Source organism: Musa acuminata, chromosome BXJ2-7 (genome assembly GCF_036884655.1).
Source record: "Musa acuminata AAA Group cultivar baxijiao chromosome BXJ2-7, Cavendish_Baxijiao_AAA, whole genome shotgun sequence".
Lineage (NCBI taxonomy): Eukaryota > Viridiplantae > Streptophyta > Magnoliopsida > Zingiberales > Musaceae > Musa > Musa acuminata.
The window spans coordinates 10,955,002-10,968,287 of NC_088344.1; the positions used below are offsets into that span (position 1 = coordinate 10,955,002).

Below are 13,286 nucleotides of genomic sequence, written 5' to 3' on the forward strand. Positions count from 1 at the left end.
AGAAAAAGATAATTCTATTTCGTTAGTTATAAACTTATTATTCTCATACCATCATTTTATAATTATCGATATTTATCCACGAGATATGAAAATATCAAGGATATCCAAAAAATAATCAAATATAGTATTCTTTGTATATTCAAGTTATAATGAGACTAATTTTGCTCGATTATACTTAGTAGGTGCTATAAAGAATTAATGAAAATGATCCATAAAATTTTCCTGAAATTATCCAACTAAAATAACTTTTCGATCCCTCTTCATCGTCCAAATGACTTAAGCCATAGGTACCAACAAATGAAATTGCAAAGATGTAATTTAAAAATTATCAATGTCAATTAAACAAAATTTAAATAGGAATTTACATAAATAATAATATACATATGCTTAAATAAATATTCTTGTAGTTGGATTTGTACATTCTACGTATATCATAAGTGTTTAATGATATAATTATTTTCGATTTAGAGCCAAAAGGGATTAGAGTTAATAATTCAATGAAAAATTATCTAACTAGAAAAAAAATAACTAGAAAATTTTAAAAAAATTATACACCATTCATATGCCCAAAAATTCATAAAAATATCAAAAAAGTTTTAAAATAGAAAACCAATGATATTTGTCTATAAGTGTCATATTCAAAGTTTTCCAAAAAAAAAAAAGAACATTTTAAATAAAAGTGCATTTATGTGATGCACTGTTAAATTTTTTTGAAGACCAATTTTTGACCAATTTAGAAGCTTAAGTATAAAAATATTGCATGTCTGCATTATAATGTGTTAGAAATACAAAAAAATAAGGAAATAAAAATAAAAATCACACACTGTTTCATATGCTAAAAAATCCATAAAAATATCAAAAAATAAAATAAAAAATAATGACATATGCTCATAAGTGTCATATTCAAAGTCTTCCTAAAAATTTTATATCATTTTGAATAGTATATCTATGCGATGCATATACACTATTCTTAAAGTTTTTCTCAAAAATATTACATCATCTATTAGATTTTTTTTTCTAGACGAACTTTTTACATACATTATTGACCTAGAAGCTGAAATATATAAAAATATGTTATTGATGCATTATAATTTGTTAGAAATATAAAAAACAAGGAGAATATGGAAAAATATACACAGTTTAGATGCTCAAAAAATTAGAAAAATATCAAAACAAAATTAAAATATAAATAGTGACATATGTCCATAGGTATCCTACTCAAGATTTTTCTAAAAAACTGAGATCATTTTGAATAGTACATATATGCAATGCACTATTTTTTATTTTTCCTCAAAAATAATGTATCACCTATTGGGAATTTTTTTTTTCTAAACGAACTTTTCTACATATATCGAGGACCTCTTTAGAAGTTCAAATGTGAAAAAAAATCTTTGAATTATAATTTTTAAAATAAAATAAATTGGTAAAAATAATATATAGTTTTAGATAAATATTTTTTATATAAAAAATTCAAAATATTGATAGTAAAACAATAAGTTTTTATAATATTATTTATAATAGTAAACATCAATAGAACCTTAGCTACACAATAAACCAAAAGTTCATATTTTTTAACATATAGAAATAGAGACGTATCTTAAAGAATCCTCAAAGTTCTATCGTAGACAATGCGACGACAATGAAATAGAAGCTTAAAGAAGTTGATTGTTGACAACATAATTTAATGCTCATAGGTAACAATTCAATTTTAAATATATTGATGCACAAAATCGATAATGCTTGGAGGTTAAAAGGTACACTACATAATGACAATGAAATAGAGAGCGATTGAAGATAAATGATTATACAACATAGATCACCTCGATTGATAAATATGAAACAACGATGTATATAGTAAAAGCATCGATTCTAAGTTAAATAAATTTTTTATTTGACTTAATTCTATGTGAACCTAATCGATTTTCTAATATTAACATTATCTTTTTAAAAAGTAGGTGCTGTTTATATATTTCTTAAAATAAGGGTGCTTTGCAAAAAAAAATCAAAGTTCAATTTTTTTTCGAGAATTCGCCCAAGAAAAAATATATTTAATCATCAAAATCTATTTTTTTATTGTGTTGATGAAGCCAAGGTCGATTCGGATCGGGTAAGAAGCTGGACCGGGCTCGAAGTTTTAATGGGCCGTCTCTTGGGCTCGTACCTGGGAAATGGGCTTATCATGAGGTCGACACGGGTATTCTTGCGACGTCGTTAACTCTTCGTCACGTCCCATCTCCCTCCACTTCTGGTGAGCACTAGGGTTGAAGTTCCGATGGGGCACAAACCCGCGACCGACATTCCGGCCACTCCTCCGAGCTTCTCCTCCTCCTCCTCCTCCTCCTCCGGTAACTGGTCGCCGGAGATGGAGTCTATGAGCATCCCGCGTCTGATCGAGTTCCTCCAGTCCTCATTCCGGAAGGCGGACTTCGAGAAGGCGGAGAGCGCTCTCATCTCGAGGGAGGCATCGCTGAAGGCCGAGATCGAGAGGAGTTTCTCGGAGGAGTTGACGATGAAGGAGGTCGAAAAGATCGAACTTGAGGCGCGAATCGAGGGCCTCGAGCGGGATTTAGGGGTTTTGAGAACCAGGTGCGCTGACCTGGAACAGCGAATCAAGAAGGGCGAAGAGGGGTTCGGCGTTGAGAGAGCGGAATTGGAGCGGAAGTTGAGGGAGGAGAAGGAGAGGTACTCCTTGTTGGAGGCGAGGTTTCAAGATGCCGATGGTGGAAAGCTTGGTCCGGGTGGAGAGGATGAGAAGCGTAGGAGGGCTTGTGCAAGCCTTGAGGAGGAGATCTCGCGTTTATGGGAAGCTTGTAGGCTTGCGGGCGAGAGGGAACAGAGGGCTCAGGAAACAATTGCGACCATGCTTGCGCTGCAGAAGGAGAAGGGCGGCTTAAACAGCTGTTGGAGAAAATCTAGAGAGTTGGAGGATGAGAATCGAGGCTTGAGAGGAACGGAGATAAAGATAGAAGAAGAGAAGGGGAAAACAAAAGCTTGGGTCTTGCCGCTTGTGGAAAATGCTTCCGACCCAAAAAAGAATCCAGCTACAGTGGACAAGGAGAACTCTTTACCAGGGGAAGTTATTGAGATCAGTGACAGTGACGATGAAACACTAACTAAAGATTGTGAGGTGGAGGAACATTTAGTGGAAAAAGCTGTAGATGTGAAGAATGAATCGGTGGCTGGCCAGAGTACTAAGGTGATGCGTTCTGATAAATGTAGAAATCTTGTACTGCAGGAAGATGATAACAGCCATATGGATGGTGTTCTATCAGTTCCAACACCTAAAAGGAAGCGTATTTCTAGAGTAGTCACTAGTGACAGTGAGAACGATGATGATGTTGATGATAATGTTCCCATCAGCAAACTTAAGTTAAGGCAAGTTGAGGGTGTGGTTGAAGAGAACAAAGAATCAAGCCACGTCGTGGAAGATATGGTCCCCTCAAGGAGGCGTTTGGTTTTATTACGAGAAGTTTATAGATCAGACAGCTCAGTGAAAGGAAAGTCACCTGGCAATCCATCGACTCCTAGTGCCAAGAACAGAACTTCAAGAAACAAGGTGACAGAATGCAGGAAGCTTGGGTACTCGGACAGTGACGATGATGAAGAGGACAAAGTAAATGGAAGGAATGAGGTTGATGACATTGGTTCAGAGAGTGACGGTGAAAGTTTGGGTGGATTCATTGTAAGCAGTTCGGATAATCCTGAAAGTGAACCTAGTTCAGAGAATTCTTCTTCTAAAGAAGAAGAGGGTAGTGATTTAGATCTTGACAATGTCTTAGCCAATATACGCCGTGAAAAGGACACTAAAGTTTGGGAATTTGAGGCAGATATGCTATCATCATTTTCCAAGGATCCTGAGCTCTGTATGAAAGCTGTTTGTGCTCTTTATCGGCAGCAAACATCTGATGAGCAGTCTGCGAAGGAAACACTGCTTACCAACAGGCGGGGATTCAGCAAGATTGATGCTCTAAGGTAATATGCTTATTACTCGAGATTTCCTTACTGCCCGAAATCCTGATCCAGATTGATGCCCCAAATTCTGGTAGCGTGTAATATGTTTATCAACATTGCCTCTCGAGTGATTTGCTCTCACCAAACCATTGTATTTCATTTCCAACATTTTCACCATATTTAAAAGAGTGCTGTCTAGTTGTATCGTAACCTGAATGACTTATTACTTATGATTTGTGGTTGAATTCTGTATTTTCATCTTGTGCCTCATATTCTACAAGGAAAATTCTATAAGATGACTGTAAGACCAGCTACGAGCTACATGGATCAGGATTTGGGGCAGTAAGGAAATTATGGATATAAAATGTGTCACTAAGATGGAAGTGTAGAGATGGTCAAACATATCTAAATAAAAGCTTATTAGATGTTTGTCAAAATAGGAGCTGTTTGATATAGTTTTTCTCATCCCAAAAGTAGATAGATAATTGATAACCTTCCCGTGCTCAATTTCATGCTTGTATGTATACAGGATTATTCTATCATAACTCATCTTGAATTTGAGATATTGTGCTATGGTATTTGTATATCAGTGACGGACATTTTTTTTGTCTCAGGGGGTCTAGAATGGCCGAGTTTCTTACAGATGGTGATCCCTTTGGCCCACTAAAGAAATCTGTCAAGGACTTGGAGAATTATGATCGAAAAGCGATTGATTACTGTCACAAGCTTGCTAATCGATACTCCAAGCAGTTGTTCACAATATACCAGAACAAAGAAGATCCCTTCTTTCATCCATCGTAAAACCCATGTTGTTGATCATTACAAGATAGCAATCTAAATGTTAGTGTTTTGTCCCTGTGCTCATTGATGGAAGCCTCTTTGCGGAAAAGCTTGTTTGTGGTAAATAGGGTTTTCTTTTGTTGCTATATGCTGTTTCTCCTAAAGTACCAGAATGGTTAGCATGATGTACAGCAGCTACATAGAAGGTTATGTGTGTGATGTAACTGGTTGTCTACAGTAAGTGATATTAGTCCTATGACAGTGGTATCTTTTTCCAAGCAAATGATGATATCTGATGTTACTTCTTCTGTAGAGATTATCAACCATCATGTTTTGGGGTTCTACACTTCTCATGGATTTCAGATTCTGTTGCCTTCATAATTGTTGGCATGCTCCAAGCTGAGTTAGCCATGTCTTCTGCAACTTAAATACCTACATTTCTCTACTGGTGACATCTTGATCCTTATAATTGGATGGGTTGTATTTCTTTCAATTTGACATGGTTGATCATGCAGTGTGGCTGTGGCTGATGTAGCTTATTAGTCTTTGAGCCAAATACATACCAACGCATCAGATTTCGCTGTCAAGTTAACATAATTGCCACTAGAGAACAAGGATTATGATTGGGAATAACATTCTTTTGTTTGTTCGATAGGATCACAATTTTCTTCCGTCTTAATCTTAATTTCCACAGGAAATCAAAGGATTGGACCAAACCGAATCGGGTTCAGTGCTGATTCGGCTTTAATTGAATCGGGCGATCCATCGATTAAAACACCCACGATCGGTGGCTTATTGAACACGGTATTCGCATATATCATTGTTATAATAGCCATCTCTGGATCGGAAGAACAAGAACGGTAGAGGATGCCTTGGTATTTGGTTGCGGCTTTGCTCACTCTCCTCGCCAGTTACCAGGTTTGATCTCGAAGATAGCCCCCCCACTTCTCCGATGTTTGCCATTTTCCTACACATCTTTTTCCCATTTTGTGGTATTCTTTTGATCGATCGCTTTAGATTTGCTCGCTCATTCGATAGATTTGGCCCTTTAACCAAATCACCGGTGAAAGATTCAAGAACTTTAACCTGTTCTTGCCGGCTATGACTTGCGAGAGGATGCGATCAATTTTTTCTCTAGTGCGTTCTGTTGGAAAGAATAGAAAATAAGAATTATTGAAAAAACTTTATTGAAGAAGTTTTATTGAAGACATTTTATCGAAGAAGCTTGAATGCATTAACATGTCCCTCTCCTATTTACACAGATTAGGATGGAGGATTTCCCTCAACGGAATAGAGGATTTCTCTCAACAGAGTAGAGAGATTTCCTTATATAGTTGGGAAAATTTTATCTGCTATCATGCCCCCGCAAGATGGTGCTCCTGTCAAGGATACCAATTTTGGATCGATGCAAAGCAGTTTACGAGCGAGAGGCTTCGTGAGTAGGGCAAGAGCATATCGCTGCTGTTGCTGCGACGGCGACGGCTGCAACAGAGGAGGAAGCTGCAGCGATGCTACAATAAAGGAGAAGCTACAATAGAGGTGCAACAGAGAAGGTAGCTACAACAGAGGAGGAAGCTGCAATAGAGGTGCAGCAGAGGAGAAAGCTGCGGCAATTTGCTCTTAGCAGGAGCTGAAAATCGACAGTTGACAGTGAGGCAGCAGGCTACGATTGATGCAGATCACAATCTGATAAAGACGATGCTACGGCGACGGACAACTCGAGCCTGGGGTTGGTGCAGGCGGCGAAAGTGAAGAAGAAGGCTGCATGGAGGAGAAGAGGGAAGGAGCGAGCAGGGGTTAGAGAGGGATCCACTACCGAGGGCAAGTAGCCGGTTGCACCAAAACAGGCCCTCATTATTGTGGTCGCACCTGATGGCGACGCCGGGTGTGGTCACGGCAGCGACTAGGGTAGCAGCAAAGGCATCACGCGTCGTATAGCGGACGATCGTACAGTGGACGGAGAGGGGAGTCCGATGGGGAAGTGAGTCCGGCGGGAAAGAGTTCCCCCCTTCTCTACTCTGCAGAGGCAAGGGATATGGTGAATGGCAAGCTTCGATGGCCGTGGAGCCTTGCTTGTCTCACCGGCTCTGATACCATGTTGGAAAGAATAGAAGATAAGAAGAATTATTGAAGAAACTTTATTGAAGAAGTTTTATTGAAGAAGCTTTCCTCATATAGTTGGGGAAATCTTATATGTTATCACGTTCGAGTTCTTGCAACATCATCAAGATCTCTCTCTCTCTCTCTCTCTCCCTTGTTGGTACTTGGTTGCGACTCTTCTCACACTCTCCTCACCAACCGTCTCTAATCCCCGCCATTGTCTCCTCATCTTTATCCGGTTCTTGGTTTGCTTTAAATTTGCTTGCTCATTCGATAAATTTGGTCCCTTCACCAAACCATCAATGAAAGGTTCAAGAACTTTACCTGTTCTTGGCGGCTATGACTCGTAGGAAGATACTCTCAGGTTTTCCTTTAGTCTTTTCGAGTCCTTGCAGCATCATCAAGATTGAAAAATGCCTGATGGATCTCTCTCTCTCCCTCTCGCGCGCGCGTTTCTTGGGTAAGAGCCGTTTGTACAGTTTGAGGTTGTAATTTGTCTCAAATATTGTAAATCCTAAATCTCTTTGTAAGTTAATCTGTCTTGAGGAATTTGGAACAGATGTCAGCTATTGGAAGGTACCTGGGTGCCTAGTGGATCAAATCTGTTCGTAGTTCATGATATCCCACATTGGTGATAATGCCAACATGAAGGTATCGGCTGCTATGAGAGAAGGAATATTTTCCATGTGAAAGTGAAAAATCTTTCCATTTTGAAAGCCATGGTGGTTGGTTTTTTTTTCTTCAGAAATTGAGACCTTCCTAAGATAAAATAAAAAAAATTAATAAAGAAGGCAAAATTTCAGGCAATTCCTCCAAAATCAATGAACTTCATCTTTCTCTCTCTAAATTTAATTTTAGTATATGCATGCCACTATAAAACCCAAAAACCTGCATATAAGACATTCATCTAACTGGTCAGTTAAATGTTTATGTTGATATCAGTACCCTTTAAAACCTATGTTTCTTAATTGTTATGATGGCAAGAATATAAAGGGTACTATAGTTATTTTATGCTTATGTCAAACCAGCTAACATCAATCATGGTTACAAGTGGCTTGCCTGAGTTTTTTAGCTGGATGCTAACTGGAGGCTATAGGTGGAGTCTAACAGTTGAAAGGACTTCTACGCTATGCTGAAGTTTGTTAGGGCAAAGACATTTTTCCAAACTGTGCAAGACTAGATATTTGAAAAACTTCTATAACCTATAAAAACCTTGAGAAGTTTCTAACCATCACATGGTACAGTTGACTTGACCAAGAGTTTTGCTGCATCTAGTCAAACTGTAAGTTGTGAAATGTACTTTTGGAGTGCTGCATGGTCCACATGGACAGCAAAAAGAATTGTGAACTTCTTGAAGTTTTGAAATGTAATTTCAAGTATCAGCAGAGACTGATCAATATCATGCTGTTCACATATTTTGTTTTATTTGAATAATTCTTGCTGGCTAATATCTTTTTACCTTTTTAGAAAATGTTGTTATGTTTAGTGGAATAAAAAAATTGCATGTTTCAATTGTTACATAATTTGGTGCCATTTTTCTTTATAGCTATAGAAATATTTTTTCAGCAAAACTTTTTCAACAGCGTTTTTGTCATATGAATGGTGTCCTTGTCCCACGTGATAGGAAATACAAAGACATGTTATGTTGATATGTGGTGACTTGGTTTGTTGTGTGGTGTTAACCTGTTTGTCTGTATATGTAGGTTGAGAACATTATGTGACTTTGTTGTATAGTAAGCGTGACAAAGTTGCTGTGAGATACTTGGTAACCACGGGTTGAGTTGGTTAACGAAGCTGATTGAGATAACCAAATAAATTACACAATGACACTTGGAAGAATCAGCTTCGGTTGGTGAGCTGGTGGGCTATATGGGTATCTGAAATGGCATTAAGATGACAAATAGTCTGGTGGGTCAAAGTTTCTTGTGATACACTATAATGAACCACATTGCTGGTACAGTTCCCTTGGTTCATAGTTTTGAAGAGATCTGTTGAACCTGTAGCCTCTTTGAGTGAAGATGAGAAATATTTTTGTTTCTTCTTGGGGTGAATCTTGATGGTTTGGATGTTGATGGGTTGGAAAGATTGATTTCTATGTCAAACCCATTTACTTTTCTATAATAGTTTAACTTTAAATTTTAAAATCTTATTAGGTCTACCTTGTTGGTTGCTATGGGAATCCTTGCATGATGAATTTTTCTACTCTTCTGTCCTTGTAAATCTTCTCTTCAATTTGGATACTTGGTTATCACTTAGTATTATGAAGGCAACATTTAGTCTGATCACATTACTAGGATCTTGGATTCACTAAAAGTTTATAGGTGTTGAAACTTGCAAGAATCATTCATGAATCTAACTTGTCATGCTTAAAAGAAATTTATACTTTATTTCCCCAAGATTATGTTAGTGGTAAGGAATTTTAGAGGGAAAAAAAAAAGTTACAAATATATGCTGAATAGCTGGAGAAGTAACTGACAAATAACTTTTGTGCCTTTGTATGTATCCCAGGGAATTTTGACAACGCTGTCACAAAGTCATGGAAAATACAGATATGATTATGCTACTGTTCCATTTCTTGCAGAAGTATTTAAGGTACCATTGGGCTATTTCTAAAGCCCGCCTGATGTTTCTGTTGCAACATATTATGAGACAATTTCAGATCTTGTACTTAGATAATATAATTTCTTATCTTGGATTTTTTTTGTTAATAAGTTGTTTCCATCCTTATACTATCTATGTGCCCTTTTATATTTCAGCTTCTGGTGTCTAGTTTTTTCCTTGGGAAAGAGTGCCAATCATCTTCCCCTCCACGGATGACTAGAGAATGGAAGACTGTCCGTTTATTCCCCATTCCTTCTATCTTATATCTTGTTCACAACAATGTTCAGTTCGCTACCTTGACTTATGTGGACCCATCAACATATCAGATAATTGGGTAATCCGAAAATTGTTACCACTGGTATTTTATTCAGGTACTGTTCTCGTTGAAGCCATCATGCATAACATCTAGTTTTTACATGAAGCATTATGTTTTCTTGTAATAAATCAGGCAACTTATCTTACATGTTTGATTTTGTTTTATCAAACCTTATATTTGAACTTAATATCAACTTTTAACAAAAAATATATTTATATATAGTGATGGAGATACGATAACAGTGACACAGTCACTGCCATGTTGGAAGCCTTTCTTGCTAGTTGGTCTTTCTTTGAGAGGGTGGATTCTTTATGAATTGACAGACAATATCTTGTTGAAGCATGACAAGAATGAGTGTCCTGATTTTAGTGTAACATTTAAATTGAGAAACCACTCCATATGTCTCAAATTGGAAAGCAAATCAAGCTAGTTTCTTAACATGAATGAGGGTTGATTATAGTGGTCTTCTTTGATTTATGACAAGGTGAACATATAATAACATAACACTTGAAATCAGGAATTCCAGTTCTGACATTAGTTGGAACTGTAATTAAATCATGCTATATCCTTAGGGGGCAACCATCAATGTTTCAAGTGTTAAGTTATTCTGTTCCTGAAGTAGTCTGCTTAATCTATTTCTTTTATGTGCTAATGATCGTTGACTGCAATCAATACTTTTCTTTCACAGTTGACACAATTATGGCTTTACTTGCCAGGAAAAATGTTGTTTTTGAATTTTTTTCTACAGTCATTTGAAGTTCTGGGAAAGGATTTTTTTTAATATTTTATTTCAAAATTTGACAAATGATAACAATTCCTATTTTGCCAATTTGTTTGTTAAATTTTAAGTAAATTAACTACTTAATCACTGCATGTTTTTCTTATTCTTTTCTTGGGAATATGTTGCAGGTGAAAGGTTGTGGAGAGGCATCTTGTGATTCCCTTTTCTCAGCACCTATACAGGGTTACATGCTCGGGCTCCTGTCTGCTTGTCTTTCCGCTTTAGCTGGTGTTTATACAGAATACCTGATGAAGAAGAACAATGACAGCCTATACTGGCAGAATGTGCAGTTATATATGTAGGTGTCTATACTTATCTATGTGTAACTTACTGCTGTTACACTTGTGTTGGCATTCGCTAACATCTTTCTCTGGAACTAGAAGCTACAGAATCATGGATTAGATAGTTGTTAATACATTAACAGTTACTCGTGGTACCTTTTACTGTCAGGTTTGGCACAATTTTTAACATGGCATGGCTTAAGCTGGATGATTTTAGAGCTGGATTTGAATATGGACCCTGGTGGCAACGTCTCCTTGATGGATACACTGTTACAACATGGCTGGTTGTGTTAAATCTTGGTTCTTCGGGCTTACTAGTTTCGTGGTTGATGAAATATGCAGATAATATTGTGAAGGTAGATCCTGCAACCTACTGCTAGGCTATGCTGTAATATGCTATTTTAAGTTGCTAGTATGGTCAAACCCAATCACTTACAAATAACAGCCATATAATGTTATCATCTTTGAGATTCGAGGAATGATGGGTTTCACAATATTTTCACCAGGGCATGACATCATTTTTTCGTTTATAACATCTAACACGACGGTCTTGTTTTATTTTTGTTGTTATATTGAACTTGTTGAGATAGGTTCTCGAAATTGTTTGCTTTTCTGGTTTTGTGTGTAACATCAACTTTAGCATTATAAGATGCATACTTCATAATTAGACAAAGAACACTAATGTGGGGTTTTGGGAGGATCAATTTCTGCAGCCTTTGCCCCAGCTTTTCCCCCTGCAAGCAGAGAAGTTTCCGTGACTCAAGCCCTAGACCTCATATTTAGGAAGTATTTACACCAGTGGGTGATATATGCTAAAGCCCGATCTTCAGATGGTATTAAGGTGCCATAACAGGTCCAAATAGGAACATCATCTACATGCTAACATGGTGATCGTAACTATACTCTACAGTTTGACTACTGCCTTTCTCACGCTGATTGAACCAAAATTCGAATTTATGTGATTGTGTCAAATTTAGGGTGTTGGATTCCTTTGAACCGTATTGTTACCTATTTCCATCTTTACAAATTTGGTCCCTTTCAAGGAATCTGATAAATCTAAATAGATATAATGCTTTTGTACACATTTTAGTTTCAGCTCAATATCTTGGTTCTTATTATTTTCGAGGTATTTTCAACTTCCATGGCAATGTTGCTCACGATGGTCTTGTCTATATTCTTTTTCAGTTAATCTTGTGTCTACAAGATGAAATTGACATGTTGGAAAGTATTAATTAATCTAATGGCTTATATTGTCTGATCCATTCACCGCAAAGCCATGACTGTAAAATATAAAAATATTAGTTTCCACTGGTTTAATAATATTGTCTGATCCATTCACCGCAAAGCCATGACTGTAAAATATAAAAATATTAGTTTCCACTGGTTTAATAATATTGTCTGATCCATTCACCGCAAAGCCATGACTGTAAAATATAAAAATATTAGTTTCCACTGGTTTAATAAGTTCATCTTTTTTGCAGCTTTTCTTGGGCATCATAATTTGCATGATTTCTTTGCAGATGTACTTTGCTCTTGCTCAAACGCTTGTAGACTTGCCAGCAACAACAAATTTGGCCTTGGACACCCTAAAGGAAATTGCTGCTGAGCGAAGAGGGGAATCATGATTCTGTTGATAGATAAGCTCAAATAACTGGAATCTGTTTGGTCAAGTGTGATGCGTATCTCAGATAAATTATTTCAAAGGTGAAAAAGAGAAAAACTGTAAAATCTTTTGGTTTGGAGAACGAGATTGCTTGAAGATGAGTAGAGCAAATCATTGGACAGGAAACTCCAGTTCCGCAGCGCGAAGCGCTTACATATCCAGAACCATGCTGCATAACCAATGATTCGAGCCATATAGCGTCTGGTGTAGCAAGCACACAGCTGGGATAAAGGGTCTATTTGTCAAGCAGTTGTTTCGGAATCATAAATCAACGTGTTTAGAGGTTTTGTTCCAAATTGGTTTTATTACCGTCCAAATGTATTTCTTGGTAGATGTTAAAGTCATTCTTACTTGCTCTGAGGTTCCGAAGGGTAGGTTCACACGACTGAATTAGCACCTGATTTGCCTTCACATTCTACCAGCTTGCAATATCCTGGATCAGCAATCAACACAGAAACATATCAGGTTTGAGTTTTCTATTAATTGATGCATTAAAAGCCAGATTCATAATGTTCATCGAGAATGCCTTTTTTCAGTTTCTTGATAACAGTAGATATGCTCACTTGTGCCGATGGGCAACATAATAATCGTGCGACTTGAAGTGCTTGGGTGATTGATCCTAGTAGTTTGCATCTATGATAGTGTCCTAGGGTGTTGCAGTTCTTCGAGGAAATGCCATCTAACGACAGGGGGAGACCAATGCCTCAGCTTCGTGTAACCGATCACCTTGAACTCTTCAGGTATTCTTGCTATTTCTTAGTATAACAAAGCTTGAGTAACCACCCCTGGTTGACTTAAAAGAGTATACATCAA

At 37.2% G+C, this 13,286-nt stretch overlaps 2 protein-coding genes across 2 annotated transcripts; both read left to right on the top strand.

Moving 5' to 3' along the window:
* The first annotated feature begins 2,226 nt into the window (after positions 1-2,226).
* Positions 2,227-5,043, top strand: LOC135617199 (transcription factor GTE10-like). Its single transcript, XM_065117191.1, has 2 exons — positions 2,227-3,972; positions 4,566-5,043. Exons 1-2 carry the CDS (start codon positions 2,273-2,275, stop codon positions 4,750-4,752), a joined length of 1,887 nt encoding a protein of 628 aa, XP_064973263.1. The 5' UTR covers positions 2,227-2,272; the 3' UTR covers positions 4,753-5,043.
* A 535-nt stretch (positions 5,044-5,578) lies between these two features.
* LOC135616185 (CMP-sialic acid transporter 1-like) lies at positions 5,579-13,198 on the top strand. Its single transcript, XM_065115374.1, has 5 exons — positions 5,579-5,649; positions 9,340-9,423; positions 10,658-10,827; positions 10,980-11,166; positions 12,331-13,198. Exons 1-5 carry the CDS (start codon positions 5,599-5,601, stop codon positions 12,433-12,435), a joined length of 597 nt encoding a protein of 198 aa, XP_064971446.1. The 5' UTR covers positions 5,579-5,598; the 3' UTR covers positions 12,436-13,198.
* The last annotated feature ends 88 nt before the right edge of the window (positions 13,199-13,286 follow it).